Below are 22884 nucleotides of genomic sequence, written 5' to 3' on the forward strand. Positions count from 1 at the left end.
TGTGTGTGCAGCACCGAGTACACAGGGCGGCCAGTACTGTGCGCCTTCCTCCGGTCACAGGCGGGTGACTACTACTGTGCTACTGCACCGCCTTTGTCTTTCACTTCATTCATATTCATGACGACATCAAAGCGCGCCCAGCCGGAAGTCATCAGTCCGTCGCTCTGTTTACGTCATCACTGCGCGCCGGGCACCATGGAGGCCGTGGAAAATGATGGCGGCGGCCAAATCCCTGCAGACGTGCAGTGCAAGGACAGAGGAGCTTTCCGGTGCCTTTTGTGCTGCGTCAACATTCCGAACCGTAAGTGACGTCATCACCGGGTCCCTGCCGGGCGGGTGACGTGTTCTGCGGCTCCTGCCGCTTGTTGTGACCGTATATAGAGGTTATTATATCGGAGAGGGATATACAAAGTGTAAGGGGTCCTCCACTGCTCATAGCTCTGTGCCCCCCTACATGACAGCTGGGAACCCCCCACTGTTACTGCTTCAGCCCTCCTGGAGAGACCCTAAAGCCCATAGGTGATGTGGGTTTCTCATTCAATTTTTTTTTTTTTAATGTTTTTTTTTTTACAGGTTTAACAACAAAAATACAAAAAATAATAACAAAATGCAGCGAGGAGCCGTGATGTGAATATGCTGAACAGCAGCTACAGAACGTATAAGGCTGTGTGCACACATTGCGGATTTGATTGCAGATCCGCAGGGTTTTTTGCTGCACAGAATTGCGTCAAATCCGCAGTGTAGTGCACGACCAATGTAAGTCTATGGGAGCCGCAGACTTGTTGTGCACATGCTGCGGAAAAAGCCGCACCGAAACGCAGCTTTTTTTTTTTTTCCCTGCAGCATGTCACTTATTTTGTGCGGAACTGCAGCGTTTCTGCACCCTTAGACTTACATTGAGTCGGGCACATCCGCAGCAAAACCGCAGATTTAAAAAAGATCTGCAGTTTTGCTGCTTATGTGGGTCCGAGAAATGCTGCAGTTCGGGAGGAGGGAAGTGTGTGGGCGGTGACGGTGTGCGTGGGGCTGTCCGGGTGAGTGCGGAGATGTCCGAGTGTGTGTGTGTGTGTGCAGGCATCATCCCATGGGACTAAAAGTCCTATCGGGCTCTGCCTGCTACAGTGACAGTAACTGACACATTAGCCAATGATGGGACAGTAGTAGTGCCATCATCCGGTTAATGTGTTGAATGTAAAACAAAATAACACATACAGTACATACACCATGCAACATGCCACATACAGTACATACAGACATACGTACAGCATACATACAACATACATATAGACATACAGTACATACAACATAGAGTACATACTCACTATCACCTTGTCACCTTGATCCCCGAAGCCATTGTCACCTGCAAAAAATATTAAAATAATAAACCAACAATATACTCCCTGATCCGCAGATATACAATTAAAACGAGTGTCCCACGACGATCTCCTGTGGAGACCAGCCACATCAGCTGATGCGACCGCTCTTCAGGGGCTCCAAGAATACAATGACAGAAGGTGTCCTTCCTCAATGTATTCCTCCGCCCCTGTGAGAAATATTCCCTACTCTCTCTTGTGGGAAAATTCCCATGCAGCATTGCTAAAAAGTGAGACCCTGAACTCAGGTAACCTCTTCAGTGATGCACTGCAGGAGCCATTGTCTCCTGTCAGTGTGTCACTGGAGGTCCTATAGAGCAGTGACATCACCCAATGTCACTGTTCTATAGGGGAGATCGTCGTGGGACAATAGTTATTAATTGGACTACGGTGAAAAGTGAGTATTTGGTTTATTATTTTTAATTTTTTGCAGGCGCTCGAGTATGGTAAGCATGGTGAAATTAAGAATATTAAAATACTTTTTTCTGGCTGTGTCTTTAATTTTGCTTAACCCCTTCACTACTATGGGATTAATAATGGATAGGTGTCTTATTGACGCCTCTCCATTATTAACCGGGCTTAATGTCACCTTACAATAGCAAGGTGACATTAACCCCTTATTACCCCATATCCGACCACTACAGGGGAGTGGGAAGAGCGGGGCTAAGTGCCAGAATTGGCACATCTTACAGATGTGCCATTTCAGGGGGGTCTGGTATTTGTAGCTGGGGGGGGGGGGGAATCCATGGCCCCTCTCTAGGCTATGAATATCAGCCCACAGCTGTCTGCGTAGCCTTCCTGGCTGTAAAATGTAGGGGACCCCACGTCAATTTTTGGGGGGTGCCCCTATTTTAATAGCCAATAAAGGCTACGCAGACAGCTGCGGGCTGATATTGATAGCCTGGGAGGGGCCATGGGTATTACCCCCTTCCCAGGCTACAAATATTGGCCGTCGGCTTTCCCCGTCTGGTGCAGAAAATTGCACGGGAGCTCGCGCCATTTTTTTCCCCGTATTTTTTATTTTATTTTTTTTTAATTAAAATTTCATTAATAAACATCGGCCTTGCTATTACATATCTATGGATAATCTATCTATAGATATATTTATAGATATATCTTTAGATACATAGATATATCAATTCATATATCTATAGGGTATGTGTCCACGGGCTGGATTGCCGGCACTTTGGACGGAGCGGAAAACTCGCTCCGCTCAAAGCGCCGCCCCTTCTGTATGCGCGGTGATTCCGGGTGTGTTCATTGCACACATCTGGAATCTCCGCACCCCATACATAGGACCCTGTGATTTACCTTGCAGCGACGGAGCGTCGCCGCAAGGTAAACAGACATGCTGCGTTCTAAAAAGAGATAAATTTAATACACCGCACACTCTAGGGATATATATTGTGACAAAAAAGTAATTTATTAAAGTGCTACATATATAGTATGCAACAATGCAGTAGGCGACCAGAAGTCAAACTGACAACGTTTCGACTCTTCCCGAGTCTTTATCATGTGGTCGCTGGAAAAAAACAAAATATATATAAGCAACAATACAGAGAATATACAGTGCCTACAAGTAGTATTCAACCCCCTGCAGGTTTAGCAGGTTTAATAAGATGCAAATAAGTTAGAGCCTTCAAACTTCAAACAAGAGCAGGATTTATTAACAGATGCATAAATCTTACAAACCAAAAAGTTTTGTTGCTCAGTTAAATTTTTATAAATTTTAAACATAAAAGTGTGGGTCAATTATTATTCAACCCCTAGGTTTAATATTTTGTGGAATAACCTTTGTTTGCAATTACAGCTAATAATCGTCTTTTATAAGACCTGATCAGGCCGGCACAGGTCTCTGGAGTTATCTTGGCCCACTCCTCCATGCAGATCTTCTCCAAGTTATCTAGGTTCTTTGGGTGTCTCATGTGGACTTTAATCTTGAGCTCCTTCCACAAGTTTTCAATTGTGTTAAGGTCAGGAGACTGACTAGGCCACTGCAACACCTTGATTTTTTGCCTCTTGAACCAGGCCTTGGTTTTCTTGGCTGTGTGCTTTGGGTCGTTGTCTTGTTGGAAGATGAAATGACGACCCATCTTAAGATCCTTGATGGAGGAGCGGAGGTTCTTGGCCAAAATCTCCAGGTAGGCCGTGCTATCCATCTTCCCATGGATGCGGACCAGATGGCCAGGCCCCTTGGCTGAGAAACAGCCCCACAGCATGATGCTGCCACCACCATGCTTGACTGTAGGGATGGTATTCTTGGGGTCTGGGGGCTGTTCACAAGTTTGGGGAGGGTCTTAAATAGTCAGAAAAGGCTGGAAAAAGAGATAATTAATCCAAACATGTGAAGCTCATTGTTCTTTGTGCCTGAACTACTTCTTAATACTTTAGGGGAACCAAACAGAATTCTGGTGGGTTGAGGGGTTGAATAATAAATGACCCTCTGAAAAGACTTTTCACAATTAAAAAAAAAAAAATAAACAAAGACATAACATTCTTTTTTGCTGCAGTGCATTTCACACTTCCAGGCTGATCTACAGTCCAAATGTCACAATGCCAAGTTAATTCCAAATGTGTAAACCTGCTAAATCTGCAGGGGGTTGAATACTACTTGTAGGCACTGTACATAGGAAACATTGTGCTCCGTACTGTAGCACACATAAGGCCTGAAAGGAAGGAAAAAAAATATATACAAATATGTACATTGCATAGCATACACTAGACATTTTGATCAGTCTCCGGATAGAAGGACAACTATAGTAGGCAAGGACATGGTCCAGTACAGGATTATATGGTACATGATACAATCGGACAATTAAAAATATAGAATCCCAAGGTGAGAGGAATATGGTAGCCGACGTATGGAGGTGATTAACATTAGCAAGGTGAATAAAAGTATAGCACAGATAGTATCCTTGAAATATATGGGGTATCTGTAAGGAATAGAAAGTGTTAATTAGGACTGCCAATCAGGTGCCAAACCTAATATCTCAAAGCTAAAAGGAGTTTACCTTGTATAATATGGCAATGGTATATGGGTTGCCCTGTCTTGTTGTACCGCAGATTAAACCTGTATTAGATTTATAGGGTTAAGGTATATATAGAAAAGGGCGCAGGTGGAGAGAGAGGCGTACTATATGGTGGAGCGGGGTATTACCTGGCAGTGCTGGAGAGCAAGCGGCGTTTCTGTGCTTGAGAAATCTAAACAGTTTCTGTGGGGAATACAGGGTGTTAGCAAAGATATTGATAGGATGTTCTACCTCTAAAGTACATGCATACACTCAGAATGTATGCAGTCCGAGACGCAGAGAAGCGTGTGCAGTGGTGGATCAGGGGATTACCTGGCAAGTATAGGGTATAAGCGGCGCTCCTGCATCTATTACAGGGCCTGTGAAACCTGTTGGCAGGTATCCCACAGGGACCTATGTGGAAATAAAAGAGCGAACCCAAGAGTATGCAAAGAGCAAGGTGGCAACAAAATTGACAAAGTATTAGCAAGAAAATGATAAAAGTAAAAACTTTAAATGAAAATAAGTGAAAAAATAAGAATAAAAATAATAATAATGAAAATAATAGAATGGGGAAAAAATATATATAAAAAAATGATAAAATAAAATGAATGAAATGGAGGAAAAAATAAAAATGGGGGAGTGAAACCACAGCAAACCTTGAGGGTATACATGAAAAATTAAACCAAAAAAACTAAATGGAAAATAAGTTACAAAATGAAAAATTAAAACAAGGAACTAGAAAGTAGAAGGAAAAAAATAATAAAAAATAAAAAACTGAAAAAATAAAAAAAATAATAAACAAAAAACCTAGAGGAGGAGGGTAGTCATGATAAAAATAAACATTTGACTCACCATCATGGTCAACGGGTCTATGCAGAGGGAGAGAGAGAGAGAACATATCAGTAAAATGATTATAACAACCAGTCTATTTATCTATTCAGGCCCTTTGGCGCTAGTGTATCAAGGGTATATATCCAATATGTCTTTCTTGATTTTAATAGCTTGATGTGGTTACCCCCATGCCTGGGTCGTGGTACCTGTTCTGTAACTTGAAATTTGATTTGCACTACTGAGTGTCTAGCTGCGGTGACGTGGGCAGGCAAGGGGAGCCACGTTTTACCACATCTTATCGTGGATTTATGACTGGCGATACGATCTCTTACGTGCTGTATCGTCTCTCCAACATAGAGAAGGCCACATGGGCATTTGATTATATAGATTACGAAATTGGATTCGCAAGTAAAAAAAACCTCGAATGGGAAAGGACTTTCCGGTCCTCGGATGTGTGACACTGTCGGACCTGATTACGTTGGAGGAGGCGGCACAATTAAGACACGGGAATGTGCCGTGATGGCGTGTGCTGAGTAGTTGTTGGGTGAGTTCCATACGTGCAAGGGCATTCTAGCAACAAAGGACCTACTGGATAAATCTGACATGTCTCGCAACTCCATCAATTTTTGCCTTGACCTACTAAGGGTAGTACTTTACGAAAACGATTTTTATCATGACTACCCTCCTCCTCTAGGTTTTTTGTTTATTATTTTTTTATCTTTTTATTTTTTCAGTTTTTTATTTTTTATTATTTTTTTCCTTTTACTTTCTAGTTCCTTGTTTTAGTTTTTCATTTTGTAACTTATTTTCCATTTAGTTTTTTTTTGGTTTATTTTTTCTTATATACCCCAAGGTTTGCTGTGGTTTCACTCCTCCATTTTTATTTTTTCCTCCATTTCATTCATTTTATTTTATCATTTTATATATATATATATATATTTTTTTTTTTCCCCATTCTATTATTTTCATTATTATTATTTTTATTATTATTTTTTCACTTATTTTCATTTAAAGTTTTTACTTTTATCATTTTCTTGCTAATACTTTGTCAATTTTGTTGCCACCTTGCTCTTTGCATACTCTTGGGTTCGCTCTTTTATTTCCGCATAGGTCCCTGTGGGATCCCTGCCAACAGGTTTCACAGGCCCTGTAATAGATGCAGGGGTTAGACGCTATACCAAACAGCGCAGGCGCTACTATAAACCATTACATCGAGTGGCCATATTCCTATAGCGCTCCCTCCTTCATTTAGTGCCCGTGCATGCGCACTTTGCTATACACCTCATGCGACGGGACTTCCGGTGCCGGGTGACGCACTTCTGGTACCGCGGGTCCCTCCGCGCTTATATACCGGGGCCAGGACGCTACACACCTTAGGCCTGATCCAGCAAGGCGCAGGAGCGCCGCTTATACCCTATACTTGCCAGGTAATCCCCTGATCCACCACTGCACACGCTTCTCTGCGTCCCGGACTGCATACATTCTGAGTGTATGCATGTACTTTACAGGTAGAACATCCTATCAATATCTTTGCTAACACCCTGTATTCCCCACAGAAACTGTTTAGATTTCTCAAGCACAGAAACGCCGCTTGCTCTCCAGCACTGCCAGGTAATACCCCGCTCCACCATATAGTACGCCTCTCCACCTGCGCCCTTTTCTATATATCTTAACCCTATAAATCTAATACAGGTTTGATCTGCGGTACAAGACAGGGCAACCCATATACCATTGCCATATTATACAAGGTAAACTCCTTTTAGCTTTGAGATATTAGGTTTGGCACCTCATTGGCAGTCCTAATTAACACTTTCTATTCCTTACAGATACCCCATATATTTCAAGGATACTATCTGTGCTATACTTTTATTCACCTTGCTAAGGTTAATCACCTCCATACATCAGCTACCATATTCCTCTCACCTTGGGATTCTATATTTTTAATTGTCCGATTGTATCATGTACCATATAATCCTGTACTGGACCATGTCCTTGCCTACTATAGTTGTCCTTCTATCCGGAGACTGATCAAAATGTCTAGTGTATGCTATGCAATGTACATATTTGTATATATTTTTTTCCTTCCTTTCGGGCCTTATGTGTGCTACAGTACGGAGCACAATGTTTCCTATGTATATTCTCTGTATTGTTGCTTATATATATTTTGTTTTTTCCAGCGACCACATGATAAAGACTCGGGAAGAGTCGAAACGTTGTCAGTTTGACTTCTGGTCGCCTACTGCATTGTTGAATACTATATATGTAGCACTTTAATAAATTACGAGTTTGTCACAATATATATCCCTAGAGTGTGCGGTGTATTAAATTTATCTCTAGTGTATTAGGTCTATTCAGTCCTCTACACCAGCACCTTGCCATTCTATTCCTAGTGCACACCATTTTCTCTCCGCATTCTAAAAAGACGCGCCGCATGTTCGTAAATGCAGGGCCGCCGGATGCGTGTTCGCAAGCATAGTGGAGACGGGATTTCATAAAATCCCCCTCCACCATGCGGTAACATCTGGACGCTGCGGGTTGAACGCTGTGGGTTGAAAGCTGCGGTTGTACGCAGCATCCAATCCGCAGCTAATCCGGATGTAATCCGACCCATGGACACATACCCTACACTATCCATACATCTATCAATAGATATATCTATCCAGATATATCTATAGATAGATATATGAATAGATAGATGTATGCATCTATAGATAGATCTACAGTACATATAGATAGATCTATTCATCTCATTCCTATCTATAGATCTGTCTATCTGTATTATCTATCTGTCTATCTGTGTGTAATGGAGTGTGGGTTGGACAATGACATCACAAATCTTTTTTTTTTTTTTTGTTCAATAATACATCTTTATTTAGCTTTAAAAAACGCGCAAAAACTGCATTAAAAAAACGCAGCTGCGTTTTCTGCCGGGAGATGCAGATTTTGTGCAGAAAATTCTGCACCCAAATCTGCAACGTGTGCACACAGCCTAAGGCTATGTGCACACATTGCGGATTTTGCTGCGGATCCGCAGTGGATTGGCCTCTGCGGATTCGCAGCAGTTTTCCATGAGTTTACAGTACCATGTAAACCTATGGAACACAAAATCCGCAGTGCAGATGGTGCGGAAAAAAACGCGCGGAAACGTAGCATTGTTTATTCCGCAGTATGTCAATTCTTTGTGCGGATTCCGCAGTAGTTTACACCTGCTCCATAATAGGAATCCGCAGGTGTAAAACCGCAGGTGGAATCCGCACAAAATCGTGGTAATTGCGCAGGAAAACCGCAGTGTGGTTTACCTGCAGATTTACCAAAAATCAGTCCGGAAAAATCTGCAGCGTGTGCACATACCCTAAAGCTGGCACAAAGTGAGCATTAAAGGGCGATATTGAAAGGGTTAAATGACTTTGGGCCACTGATCTCACACAGCAGACACATAGATCTGGGCTCCCCAATTCAGGTCCCTCCAGCCTGGCCCAAATGGGTTCTGGGCATCAAAGTGGGTGAATAGCCACTTTAGGGTGTTTCATTTTTCCGAAGTTATGATTTTCATATGACTTTGCTTGAATCCTTGGTCTAAGTCATCTAAAAGATCCATGTAAAATTTTTAGCAAAATCAATTAATATTTAGAGGTTGCACACTTTGATCACTTTTATCTGAAAGTACCGAAATTCATGAAAATGTATCATCGACATCACATTAATGTGTAGGTTGTGTTTCTATTATTTTTTGCGGGTAGTGTACTAGAAAGGGAATTTGGTTACTTGAAAAGGTGCCTGGTGGTGAATTTTTGGGAGCTCGACTCCCTTCCAAGGAACAAGTGTTTTTAGTTTTTATTTACCATCACAAGGAAATTAAAGAAACACTCTCGCGTGCTGCTAAATCCACAAGTATTAAACTAAAGGAAGTGTGGAAGAAAGCAAGTATCCCTGTCATGACAGAGGAGACTATCCGAACTCGTATACAGAAGTTATACAAGGAATGTCAACATCTGGGTAAAGAGAAATCAAGAAACATTGACAAAGTAAATATGAAGCGGCAGATTTGGAAAGGTGATCTTGTTGAGCTATTTGATATTGCCAGGCAAAATGTGATCTTCTTGAATAGCGTACTAGAGACGATAAAGCATTCCTTATGTCACAAAGAGAGGATCGTATGAGTTCATCAATGAGTGGTGTAGATAAGGTTCTTGCCTCACAAATTAAAAAGAAGAAAATAAATGCAGAAAAAAAGGAGGCATACAAGGAGAAACATTATAAAGAAATCGCCAAAATGAACAGTGGAACACTCAGTCTCATCTCCATCATCATCAATTCACGAAGAGGACAAGTTTTCTGCACCACCAGTGAAAAAATCTTGTGCAGGTCGTAGATTAAAACCTCTTGATCACACACTCACGGCTACATGGGATCGAGACCAACTTTCCATTCGACAAGCAAGTACTTCATTTATTGCAACTGTAAAAAGCCTTGGTCACGATGTTTATGCATTTCCATATCTCCATCTACGGTTTTCCGAGCTCGGGCGATTAACAGAAGACAAATGGCTGAGAACATGGAAAAGTCACTGTTTGAAAATCCTCATTTAATCTTACATTGTGATAGTGAATTGTTGCCTGAGGGAGTGTCAAAACTCTAGAAGATAGAGCTGCTGTTCTTGAAACTGGAAAAGATTTTAAGCATTTGCTTGGCGTACCTGTTGCCCAGAAAGGTACGGGTGAGCTAATGGCTGAAATTGTTAATCAGGAGGTGGACCGATTCGTGCTATGTGACCGTATCATTGGTATATCTTTCGATACAACTGCATCTAATACAGGAATGATCCAAGGAGCATGCATCAGAATTGAAACTGAATTTGGGAGACCATTGTTGTGGTTGGCTTGCCGCCACCACACCCACGAATTAATCTTGAAAGGAGTGTTTGGTAACTGTTGTAACATCCCATCAAGTTGTCCTGACATCCAGATTTTCCGAAAGTTCCAAAATCAGTCGAATTCAGTTGATAAGAAGTCCTATTTCACGATGTTAGATGAAGAAAATCCCATTCAAGGTTTTCTAGAAGAACGTGTGAAAATAGTGGACTACTTCAACAATGTCTTGCAAGATGGCAGTCATCCAAGAGAAGATTACAAAGAGCTATTAGAACTATCATTTCTATATCTTGGAGGCTGGGATGAAAACTATTTCGAATTTAGGGTTCCAGGGGCTCTGACTGAAGCAAGGTGGATGGCAAAGGCCATATATGTACTCAAAATTGTGCTATTCCCTAAACAATTGCATGTTTCTAATACCGAATTGAAAGGAATAAGAAAAGTAGCGCGTTTTGTCTGTCTAATATATGTCCACTTTTGGCACGAGGCAGTTGTAAGTCGATGGGCTCCAAAGAATGATTTGGAGATGCTACAGCTTTTGCAATATTATCCAGATAAACATGTCAGAGAAAGTGCCCTCACAGTGGCTAAGAGTCACATTTGGTGTCTGTCAGAAACTAACAGGATTGGCATTTTTGGATGAACGTATCAGTCAGGCTGAGAACGATAAGATGTTTGAAAATGTAAGAATGAAACCTGCAAGGAAAAAGGAGCTGAAACAGTTGGAAGGTAAAAAACTAGTTTTTGAAGGAAAAGACCTCAGCGATTTTGTTACAAGTAAAACAAAGACATTCTTTGAATTGAATTTTGGGATCCACGATGTAGAAGAATATTGCAGTGATACACTAAGAAGCTCCATCAATGCTCTTAAGGTGGTGAATGACACCACAGAAAGGGGCATTGCTCTGATAAAGAAGTTTAATAATTCAATCAGAGATGAACAACCGAAACAGTTCTTGTTAAGAGTTGTCGAGTATCGTAGAAAAGCCGTCACCAAGCGAACAAAAGGAGTTGCATCTTTCACAGCACATTAGTGTAAATCATTTAATACGTATGATACTGCCTATCAATGTTACTGTTTATTGTCACTATTATTCTACGTTTTTAATTGTTTGAATTTCTAATAACAAATACTTAACATTGAAAATCTGTGTTTTTGCGTGCTTTTATTAAACTGATAAAAGTGTGCAACCTCTAAACATAGTTCGATCATCTTGAAAATTGGCATATATACTTTTTACATTAGTGAGACTCTGGGCGTAAGCAAAGTCTGCAAAAATTTGACATGTTAATTTTTACCATACAAAATAAAACACCCTAAGCCACTTATTCAAATCTGTGACAGTTGGCTCTTTGCCCACTTTGATGCCAGAACCCATTTTGGCCAGACGTGAGTGACCTGAATTGGATGCGGACCATCACTATGTGTGTAATGGTGGTTAAAAACGGTAAAGAGAGGGGCGCAGTTACCAAAATAACAATTAGTTTTCTGTAAGGTAAAATTCTCACCTTTACAAGTTGTGAGTATGTACAACACATAGAGTAAGTATGATAGGAGGGCTGCAGATGGCACCGGACCCGCGAAGGATTGGCTATGTACCTGAGGAAGTGGACAGGACGTACACGAAATGCGTCGTTTTATAGCCCTGAATAAAGTATGCAACTCATCCGAACTCTGTGATTCCCTTGCCTGATTTTGGAGGAGCGCGGAATTGTCGGCATCTTGAATATCCTATCCAGTAATGGTGGTTGTGAGATGTGTGGCCAAAAGTCATTTAACTCATGTAAAACACCATTTCTTATTCAAATAATCCAAATCAACTGCCTGCCCACTTTGTTGACTGTTCTGATGCCCAGAACACATTTGGGCCAGGCTTGAGTGACCTGAATTTGATGTGGGGCGCCCTGATTTATTCAGAGCCCACCGACACAAAAAGAGGACTTGGAAATCCTCAAAAACAATTTTTTTTTCAAAAACACTAGAAAAAAGGCAGCGATGCTTACCTGCCCAGGCCTCCAAATAAATACACTATCAGGGTACAATGGACCCGATTAAAGATGGCGGCAACACAGGTGCAGCAATACCGATGAAACAACCACTCTCAACCTGCCAATCCATGAAGGGGGTTGTTGTTTGGTATATTAGTGCACAAAAGATACTAATCTGTACGTGGCATTATTCACATACAGGTGATGCAGAGCATCTGGCTCACAGCCTATTAGTGACGCCCATACTCTTAGATCAGGCGGGCTGCCCAGTGCTAACCAAAAGCATCCTGTGTGAACAGAGGCCACAGGTTACAGAGCCATCTGGACCCAACTGCACCCTGAAAAATGAATAAAGTGCAAAAAACACATAGCAATATATGTGAGGTATTAGTTATTATGGCCAAAATATGGAAGCTCGCAACCCACGTCAAGGGTCCCCACGTTTGTAAGTCATTAAACCTGTAAAAAAACATTAAAAAAAAAAAGAAATTGCCGAATAAGAAACCAACTTCATCATCGTGTTGTAAATGACATTGAATCTCCCACCATACCCTTTCTCCAGGATGGACAAAGTAATATTATCAGTAAGTATATAGAGTGCTTACATATAGTGGTTGTATGCTGCACAGACCAGGAAGAAGACCCCTGGCCCCCTGAGGTCAGGACACATTTCAACACTGCTCCGACCAGCTCTCCTTACGGAGATAATGAACAGCTATTTACATTTGTTAACACTGAAGTGCTGCATCATATAGAACAAATCAGTCTTCGATGAGCTAAGCCGGTGGCCGGGCTTCACAAGAGCAGCAATATGACAGTGGCAGGGGTCTTCAGCAGGTGTCCTATCACGACCCCGCTATCAAGTCACAACGGGACCAGTGGGCATCAGAACAGAAGCACCACCAGGATGACTTGTCTATTTCTGACAGTCATTTAAGTCAGCAGCATTTAAAGGGGTTAATTTTACATACTACAGGTTTAAGAACATACTTGGCAACTAACTGCTTGTTGTGGCCAGCACTGACCTCTGCTGGCACAGAGTGGTCACAGCCTGCTCCTGCCAGCGATTCAGTGGCTTCTCTTCCTCTCTTCTCTTTTGTCGGGGTATGACTTCCAACTCCATGTTGAATGACAGTCGGCTTTCCGCTGCTTAACTGCAAGGAGCCTACTGTCAATTGGCATGAGATCAGCAGTCATGCCATTTGACTGAGTAGCCCAGAAGAAGAGGGGCTGCTCTGTTGATGTGGAGCAGCTGAGTTCCAGTTGGAGCGGTCCAAGACTGCTCTAAGCTCTTCGCCGAGTACAACAGGCAACTACCTGCCTGTTAGCTTTTAGGCCCATAGTAAAAAAAAAAAAAAAATTAGTCCTGGGTTAAACAGCAGAAATTGGCACTGTGACAGGCAACACTGGATGTATTACACAGTCAGAATCTTCCCTGTGTGGAGCAGGCTCAGCTCCTGAACCTGCTCCAACCCCAAACTGACGGATATATACAGTATGTAATATCTAGCCTGTGGTAACGCAATGTAGCGTGCTTTCAGTCTGCTTTCTTGCTAAGGCTTCGACCATATTGGATTTCAGTGTTTAATGAGTTTGTCTCACAGGTCCAAGCCTCACTCATCACCTGCAGGGACGGCGCCATAAAGGGATGTGCGAAGAGCGAGAAAAGCGCCAGCAGCAGCAAGAGCGTAGCGTGTTTGTCAGCGGCTTCTCAAAAAGCTCCTCCGAGGAGCAAATTAAAGAAGTATTTGAAAGAATATCCCAAGTAAAGAATATTGTGATGGACAAAGATCGGGTGAGAATGTTCTTCACATTGCTTTTAAATTTTCTGTTATATCATTGGGGTACTTATGAACTTCAGAAAGAACCTGGCCGGAGTGTACACACCTTTTGAGCCTTAGGTTCTCCATAGGTGGTGGTGGTACATCTGTCTTCTCGAAAACATATCCCCTGGGTGCCCGGAGAGTACAAACAGCACGCTCAGTTGATGCTTCTCCCCTAATATAAAAAAATGTGTCCATGCTGATGGAGTTGCTGCCAGAGGCCACTCACAGTAACTTCCAGCTGGTGCAGGACCACGCGGGCACATACAGTTAGGTCTTTTGTAGGCAGCATCTAGTATTAGAGGTTACATTCTTACTTTGAAAATTCTGTCCATGTAGTTGGAGACTGGTATTATGAACCACATGGATTTGGAGATGTGGGGAAAGTACATGTTTTGTATTAGGGCAGTGGAGTAAAAGTAGACATTGTACAAACCCTTAGCTGACAGAAGTTTTTGGCTTGCACGGATTTCCAGCCTTATATTTACTGACTGCAAACAGTCTTTTAATAAGTTTATGCAACACCTAATATTTCTAGTTGGATGCTGATTGCTTCCCTAGATAAATACTTAGTAGAAGTTCACATAGGTGTTGGGGTACAGCAGTATCTATGCCAACAAAGACGGAAACGTTTGACAAGACCCCATTAACAGTCATTGCGGCTTGTTGACTTGGCAAGTCTGTTTTGTGCCTTTTCTAACTGTTTACTTCACTTTAGGGCCTTTATGCCATCGTAGAGTTTGAGAATCAGGACGGCGCGAGCCTCGCTCTTTCTCAGGCTGACATTACACTAGAAGGTCATCGCCTTAAGATAAAACCACGTGAAAAGAAAGAGTTTAAAAACAAGAAAGGAGCGAACCAACGGAGTCTGCAGCCCCCTGATCCCGAAACGCTTGGTAAACAGCTCATACACTGTACTGATGTAAGTATTAAAGGAAAGAAAACAACTAGATCAATGGTCTGCACTCTAGTTGTTGTAGAACAATAACTCCCAGCATGCCTTGACAGCTGCCTGAGAGGTTTATAGGTTGTTTCATCATAAAATAAGTTTGTTGATGAAGGTCCAACCACTGGGACCTGCCCTGACTGCCGCTGTATTAATTCTCTGTGGCTTCTGTATAAGGCTGAGTAAAGCGTAGCCCAGTAGGGAGTGAATGGAACAGCAGTGGATCATATGCATTACTGGTCCTTTCTAAAACTGCGTATAATTTAATAGCGAAAAACTAAAACAATCTTCTAAATGTCTTATGTGGGGTGACAGTCTGGCATCCATGCTTGCTCTACTGATTAAATAGAAAATGTCTTTATGTCTTCAAGGTAGAAGATCAAATGAAAAATCTTGTGTCGCTCTGCTCTCCGTCTCATCACGAGAGCCGCATCCGGGAACTGCTCCTGTCTCTCCTTCGAGAAACATTTACAGAGTTCTTCCCAGGTGAGTAATGTGGCCATGCGACAACTGATCAACCAGTGTAAACAGGACATGTGCTGCAGATAACCTGATATTTTTTGCTTGCATAACGATCTTTCTGCGTTCATAGAATTGTGAGTGGCCTGTCTAAATAGTCCATTAAATACCCGCCGATTGGGCGTGGATCTGACTGTGTAATCGTACCCTTATTTTGTTTCTTATCCGTGGTACTAGGTTGTCAGCTTCTCCCTTTTGGATCCTCTGTTAACGGCTTTGAAATCAGCGGGTGCGACTTGGATTTGCATTTGGAACTTGGAGAGAATAATAGGAATGAAGAGGATGTGGAAAGAGAAGATGAAGGTGTGGAAGTGAAGATGGAGGATATAGGCACTGATTTAGTTGACAAAAATGATCCAGATGAAGAACTGGAGGAAGACAAATCTCCCAAGAACGATGAAGAAGATTTGGTAATGCAAGTTAAGGAAGACACCGATGATGATGAGGTAAGATGTTGTCCGCACCTTCAGATACTTTTTGCTAAGCCTCAGAGAACAATGACAACACAATAAAACTATAGAATATTGCAGCTCCTTTCAATGCATTTACATCCGGTGGCTATCGGAGCTTATAACACGTGATCGGTAGGACTGCCAGGTGTCCTAAAGGTAGGTCATCAATATCTTGGAACCAGACATCCCCTTTAAGTGTGCCTTTAGTCTCCATAGAGAGACCGTTCTCAGCCTTCTGTTTTAGTGGTCAGTTGGGGGTCTCTAAATTTGGAACCTCTCTAATCAAAGCGGTCTCTATGACACACAAAACATTTGAAAAAAAAAAAAGTGCATCTACTCCTAAAATATATTTGATGTGAGCAGATCACCTAAGATAAACTGAGCGAGCAACATAAGTTACAGGTTCTCTCTAACTAGGTCTATGGTTGCCTTGCAGAACATCACGCCTGGCCTGTCACTACAAGGACTTTCCCCTGAGGAGGTCCTGAGTGTGGTTGAGAGAGTGTTAAGGCAGTGTGTTCCCGGGGTACACGAGGTTCAGAGTGTTCCCTCTGCCCGACGACCTGTTATACGTTTTCAGCACAAGACTTCTGGTTTGAGGGGTGATATCACCCTAAACAACAGGTAAAAGACACACTTTAATGCCCTGTATTAACCCTTTCCCAGTATTCTTTACCATATCTTTTCTCTCCTCACCCAGGCTTGCGTTACGTAATTCTTCATACTTGCGCGTCTGTTCTGATCTAGACCCCCGGGTGCCACAGCTTGTGTACACCGTGCGATACTGGGCCCGGGTGCAGCAGCTTGCAGGTGAGCGGACACCATGAGGAATGGATGCTGATATGTGACAAAACCTGATCCATTTATAAGCTTCCAGGTTTATAGCTTTAGAATTAGTTGGGAAATTTGCTTTTTGTGACTCTTTCTTCTCTGTTTTTTTTATCTGCCAGGTAACCCAGTAGGGGGAGGACCACTGCTGAATAACTATGCATTGACGTTGCTTGTTATTTTCTTCTTACAAACGAGGAGCCCCCCGGTGATTCCTAGTCTCAGCCGTCTGAGGGAGATCGCTGGTGAGTATTAGAAACCGTTTTCTGCATGCGCTGTGGCCGGCAGATCTGTCATTGCTGATGCCGTTTCTTTCTTTGCAGTGGGCGATGCCTCACAAGTGATTGACGGCTGGGACTGCTCCTTTGCCTCTGACATCACTCGATTCCCAGCTAGTGAAAACCAGCAGAGCCTGAGTGAGTTAATACCAATATCTCCCCCCATTCCGTAGGCAGGTTTATATACAGCTTCTACAGATCATCACGCTCGTTATTGCAGGTGCATAGTGATTTTTGTGGCCATGGGACCATCAAGAATTTGGATGTAAGAATGTAGGGAAACTAATTTGTCTCCATAAAAGCCTTGAAATCTCTTCACGGACTTCTTCGGGCCCATGGGGTCTTCGTAGATTACATAGAAATAGTTTTCTCAATTACTGTGTCTTATATTGACCCATAGGAACAGTGGCCCCCGGTAAATGCAACAATTGGTTCACAGTATGTTATTGTTTTTCCTTCACTTTTCCAAGAGCCTTAACTATTTTTTTTATCTGTCATCATAGCTGTACAAGGATTTTTTTTTTTTTTTTTTAGGCTGTGTGCACACGTTCCGGATTTTTCGCGTTTTTTTTTTTTTTTTTTCATGTTATTTCGCTATAAAAACGCATAAAAAACGCATACATATGCATCCCAACATTTAGAATGCATTCTGCAATTTTTGTACATATGGTGCATCGTAGTAAAAAACGCAGCATGTTTATTAATTTTGCGGATTTTTTGCGGATTTCCCACTATATTATAACATTGGGAACCTCTGGAAAAACGAGAAAAAAACGCATGCGGATTTCTTGCAGAAAATGTCCGGTTTTGTTCAGGAAATTTCTGCAAGAAATCCTGACATGTGCACATAGCCTAAATGGGATAAATTGGAGTTTTAATCATTAACCCCTTAATGACCGCCAATACGTCTTTTAACTGACCTCAGATATAAGAGAATAGCATCCCCATACAGGTGACAATCCAGTTAATGTCAGCTGTACACTATAGCTGACAACTTGCTGTATCAGCCATGATCACTGCTTGCCCCATCCAAATCTGTTTAACCCCTTAGATGCTGCTGTCAGTAGTGACTACATCATTATAAATGGTTAACAGAGTGTGGGGGCTTCCTCTTTATCCAAATTGGTGCCCTCAGATCATGATTGTGTGGTCCCGATGCTTGCCATGTCAGTTCATGACCAAATAGCGGCCTTACAGTCTGACGGCTGTAGTAATCTGTTCAGAAGTTAGAGACATTTAGGTGGTAAAAATAGACATTTTCATTTCTGTCATACCACTCTGCATTAATTCCTGTAAAGCACCTGAATGGTTAACAAACTAACTGACTGCGGTTTTCAATATGTCAGGGGTGCTGTTTTTAAAATGGTATCACTTTTGGGGGTTTTCTAATACATAGGACCCCTAAAGTCACTTCAAACATGGATAAGTCCTTAAAAAAAGAAATTGTGTAAATTTCCTTGAAAATATGAAAAGTTGATGCTACATTTTTAAACCTCATAAAATGCTAACAATACAAAATAACATTTTACAAATGGTGCTGATATAAAGCCGACACATGGGAAATGTTATTTATTAATGGTTCGCTGTGGTATGACCTTCTGGATTAAAGAGATAATCATTCAAATTTAGAAAAATGCAAATTTTTTAACATTTTACTAAAACTTTTGATACTTTTTATAAATAAACACAAAACATATTGACCTAGATTTACTATTATCATAAAGTATAATGTGTCATGAAAAAACAGTCTCAAAATCACTGGGATTTGTTGAAGCGTTGCAGAGTTATTACCACATAAAGTGACACTGGTCAGATTTCAAAAATTTGGCTCCGTCACTAAGGGGTTAAATGTCCTGAAAAATAGAGGACCATAACAGTGGTTACGGGGGTCTTCAATGGACCATCGGCTTCCAGGGAAACCCAGCGGTTATAGATTCCTTATCTACCTATGATGCAAATATATATTAGGGGTTTAATAATGTGTTTTACTTTTTAGATTTGTCTTTTGATATAGGTCAGCTTGTATTCATTCTGCCTTATGGCCTCCATGGACATATCTATACCAGAGCCTAATAGGAGACCTGGTACAATGGGCTCATGTAAGTGTTATCTGAGCATGCTCGTGTCCTAATCAAGTATCTTCTGCAAGCTTGAAAACTATGTTTGCATGTCTCTGGGCTGTTCGACAGCTGCACCACATGCAGGGATAGCCTGTGTGTAAGGCAACTCCTGCATGTGTAGAGGCTGTCGACCAGCAGCGAGACATGCAGCCACAGGGACTCAAGCATTTTTTCCAAGCAGGCCAAAAATACTCAAATAGGACATGAACATGCTGAGCTAACACCTTATACGAGCTTGCTCGCTCATCAGTAGGGGTTGGCCACTATTTTTTTATTTTTTTATTCATAGCCTATTCTTAGGATAGCCCATCAATTTCTGATCAGTGGGGTTGTATCGCCCCAACGTCAGCTTCCGGAAATTCGTGGAAGTTGCCGTAACACAGTAGCACTGTCCAAACTATAGTTGGCCTGATGATAGTCCATCAATAAAAAAAGTAGTGGCCTACTTCTTATAAATGCCAAAAGTAATATTAGTGATAGCTAGAAATATATATTACACTGGTCAACCGCATTTTTGGTGCCAAAGATATTTCATCGAATTTAGGGTATTTTTGGGGTGCTGATTCTGAATATGTCATCAGTTTTGCCAGATTGGCTCAAGTTTTTGAGATTTTTGGTATCTTATTTATAGCACTTGTTGGTAAATGCGATGCATCATCTCATTAATTTCTTTGGATTAGTACTTGAACTGAGCAGTTCTCAATATAGTTTTGTGTTAATTAGTGTTCTAAAAGTTTGTTCATAGCTTGATTTTTGCACTAACTTTATGTTGTTGTCTGTTTTCCAGTGAAAAGCATGAACTCATCAAGAAGAAGTTGTCTTAACGATCCAGACTCATTCTGTTACATTTGTGGTGAATACACACTGCCAAAACATAGAAGAAACATAACAGACTTCGTAAAAAAAGTGTATTTTGCCTATTTTGGGGTTATGCTTGGGGACCAAGACAAGTTTTGGGCACCACACATAGTGTGCAAAGCATGTATCGAATTATTACGAAAATGGAGCAAAGGACAAAGAAAAAGCTTCAAATTTGGTGTTCCAATGGTGTGGAGAGAGCCAAAAAATCATCATGATGACTGTTATTTATGGTAAACACAGGTACAGGCACATCTTCACAATGAGGGACAGGCCTTCTTGCAGATTCCATGTTACTCCCATTTTCGTTTCTTATGCTTATTGAATCCTTGCACTTGCACTGCACAGAAATAACAGTCATCATGATGATTTTTTGGCTCTCTCCACACCATTGGAACACCAAATTTGAAGCTTTTTCTTTGTCCTTTGCTCCATTTTCGTAATAATTCGATACATGCTTTGCACACTATGTGTGGTGCCCAAAACTTGTCTTGGTCCCCAAGCATAACCCCAAAATAGGCAAAATACACTTTTTTTACGAAGTCTGTTATGTTTCTTCTATGTTTTGGCAGTGTGTATTCACCACAAATGTAACAGAATGAGTCTGGATCGTTAAGACAACTTCTTCTTGATGAGTTCATGCTTTTCACTGGAAAACAGACAACAACATAAAGTTAGTGCAAAAATCAAGCTATGAACAAACTTTTAGAACACTAATTAACACAAAACTATATTGAGAACTGCTCAGTTCAAGTACTAATCCAAAGAAATTAATGAGATGATGCGTCGCATTTACCAACAAGTGCTATAAATAAGATACCAAAAATGTCAAAAACTTGAGCCAATCTGGCAAAACTGATAGCATATTCAGAATCAGCACCCCAAAAATACCCCAAATTCATTAAAATATTTTGGACACCAGAAAAAAAAAATTTTTTTGTTGACCTGTGTTATCGTATGTCATGTTTGTAATCTTGGTCTTTTTTTTTTTTCCAGGCTGTCTTCTTTCAGAGTTTTTCTCTTATTTTTCTTCTCTGGACTTGCACTCATCTATTCTCTGCTCCCGTGATGGACTACTTATCCCCGTTCCCATTCCATCACCTCCCCCGATCTGGACTGAAGGTTTCCGTCTGGGCTCCTTTAATGTTCAGGATCCATTTGAGTTGAATCACAATGTGTGCGGTAACGTCAGCTCCCGGATAGCTCGCCGCTTCTCCACCAAGTGTTCGGTGGCTGCCAAGACTTGCCGCACTCCTTTATACCAGCTCCGATCGAAGTCTCGTCCCTGGGGCATCACCTTATTAATCCAGCTTTCATCTCCTGAAGGGGAAAAGGTGGAGGGGACAGACATTTCTATACCCACTGGACAGGCCTCGTTGGAGGACGTAGCTTTCGCCGTGAAGACTGTTCTAGTAGAGGTTTTACTGTGCAGCTGTGATCTGGACCGGGGGAAGGATGACGTGAGCGTGAAAAGCAGCGAAGAAAGTGACCACGAGGTCCCCCGCGTGGAAGAGCTCATCATTGATGATAAAGCTACTGAGATAAAAGGGGAAAACATGAGCAAAAATGAGAGAAAACGAGAATGTCCAGAAGAAATACAGAGCACCAGCCCAAAAAAGAGGAGGATAGAGGATGATGGGAGTGATTGTGTGAAGGACGACCAACGGGAAAACGTTTTTGAGAAAGAAAATGCATCTAAAACGCTCAAAAGCCCTACAGAGGCCGATGTGCTGACCATGAAGATCGACGTCTGGCATCAGGTGTGGGAGGGCAGGCGCAAGGTACGGAGGAGCATACATAAGAAAGTGGCAGCAGGCAGGAGACTGGAGACGGCGGTGTCACAGGCCTTGTCCGCAGGCACAGCAGAGGGTGGCAAGCCGCTCATGCAGCTGACGGTAAGAACTCGGCTGGCGAGTGAGGGAAATGCCCAGCTGCGTCTGTGCCCCAATTCTGATGACTATGGCTGTAGCGCCACCTTTTTCCACTTTTTACAGACATTTTTGCCTCGTATGGTGGAAGAGGTTCTAAGTGGGAAAGACTGAATTTATTTAAGAAACACTGAGCCGAAGAGCGGAGTCACCCATAATATATCTCCACATGGGCAATGTGATATGTGCGGGATCCAACTCCAAACGAGAACGTAAGGATCCATCCTGAGAGTCCGGCAATATGGAGGGAGCGTAAAGAAGCACCTGGTCAAGGAGACGGAGCAAGAGGGGACATTGTAAAGCATCTCATGGGGTTCCTGCTCATTATCTAGGGTTTATTGAAAAGCATGTATTTTTGCTATAACAGAAATGTACATAGTTTTTTATGAGTCTGTATTCTATTTTTTTGTCTTTTTGTTTTTTCCAGTTCAGTTAAATACAACTGTCGGTTCCATTTGGCTGTGGTGGTCGTCTTTGCCTTTGTTTTAATCACAGTGATCCTAGCATATTAGTTGTCCTGAATATTTCAGAACTATACACGCAGGTGAATGGGAGAAATGCTCAGGTTAAGAGCTCAGTAAGGCTGCCGTCACACTAGCAGTATTTGGTCAGTATTTTACATCAGTGTTTGTAAACCAAAACCAGGAGTGTGTGATAAATGCAGAAATGGTGCATATGTTTCTTTTATACTTTTCCTCTATTTGTTCCACTCCTGGTTTTGGCTTACAAATACTGATGTAAAATACTGACCAAATACTGCTAGTGTGACGGCAGCCTAATAGTGATGAGCGAACATGCTCACCACTACTCGTTACTCGCCCGAGTGTCACTATGCTCGGTGTACTCGGCGAGCACCGAGCATTTCCGGGATTAGTTGGCGGTAACTGGTGTCTCCACCCAGCAGTTTTGGCGGATTTTAGAGACCCAATCACAATGCAGGGATTGTCTGCCAGGCCATGAAACGCCGCAGCCATCTTTTTTGTGGTCGTGCAGTGATTGGCTGGGCCGCACAGCATCATCCCAAGTATAAGAGACCTAGCGCCTCCCTGCTCGCTGC

At 42.0% G+C, this 22884-nt stretch overlaps 1 protein-coding gene across 1 annotated transcript; it reads left to right on the plus strand.

Moving 5' to 3' along the window:
- Position 1: 1 nt before the first annotated feature.
- On the plus strand, positions 2-22285 carry TUT1 (terminal uridylyl transferase 1, U6 snRNA-specific). The gene is made up of 10 exons (XM_077287523.1): positions 2-301; positions 13680-13870; positions 14617-14820; positions 15216-15330; positions 15541-15809; positions 16252-16439; positions 16516-16625; positions 16766-16888; positions 16967-17059; positions 20896-22285. Exons 1-10 carry the CDS (start codon positions 118-120, stop codon positions 21939-21941), a joined length of 2523 nt encoding a protein of 840 aa, XP_077143638.1. The 5' UTR covers positions 2-117; the 3' UTR covers positions 21942-22285.
- The last annotated feature ends 599 nt before the right edge of the window (positions 22286-22884 follow it).

This window comes from Ranitomeya variabilis, chromosome 2, assembly GCF_051348905.1.
Source record: "Ranitomeya variabilis isolate aRanVar5 chromosome 2, aRanVar5.hap1, whole genome shotgun sequence".
NCBI lineage: Eukaryota > Metazoa > Chordata > Amphibia > Anura > Dendrobatidae > Ranitomeya > Ranitomeya variabilis.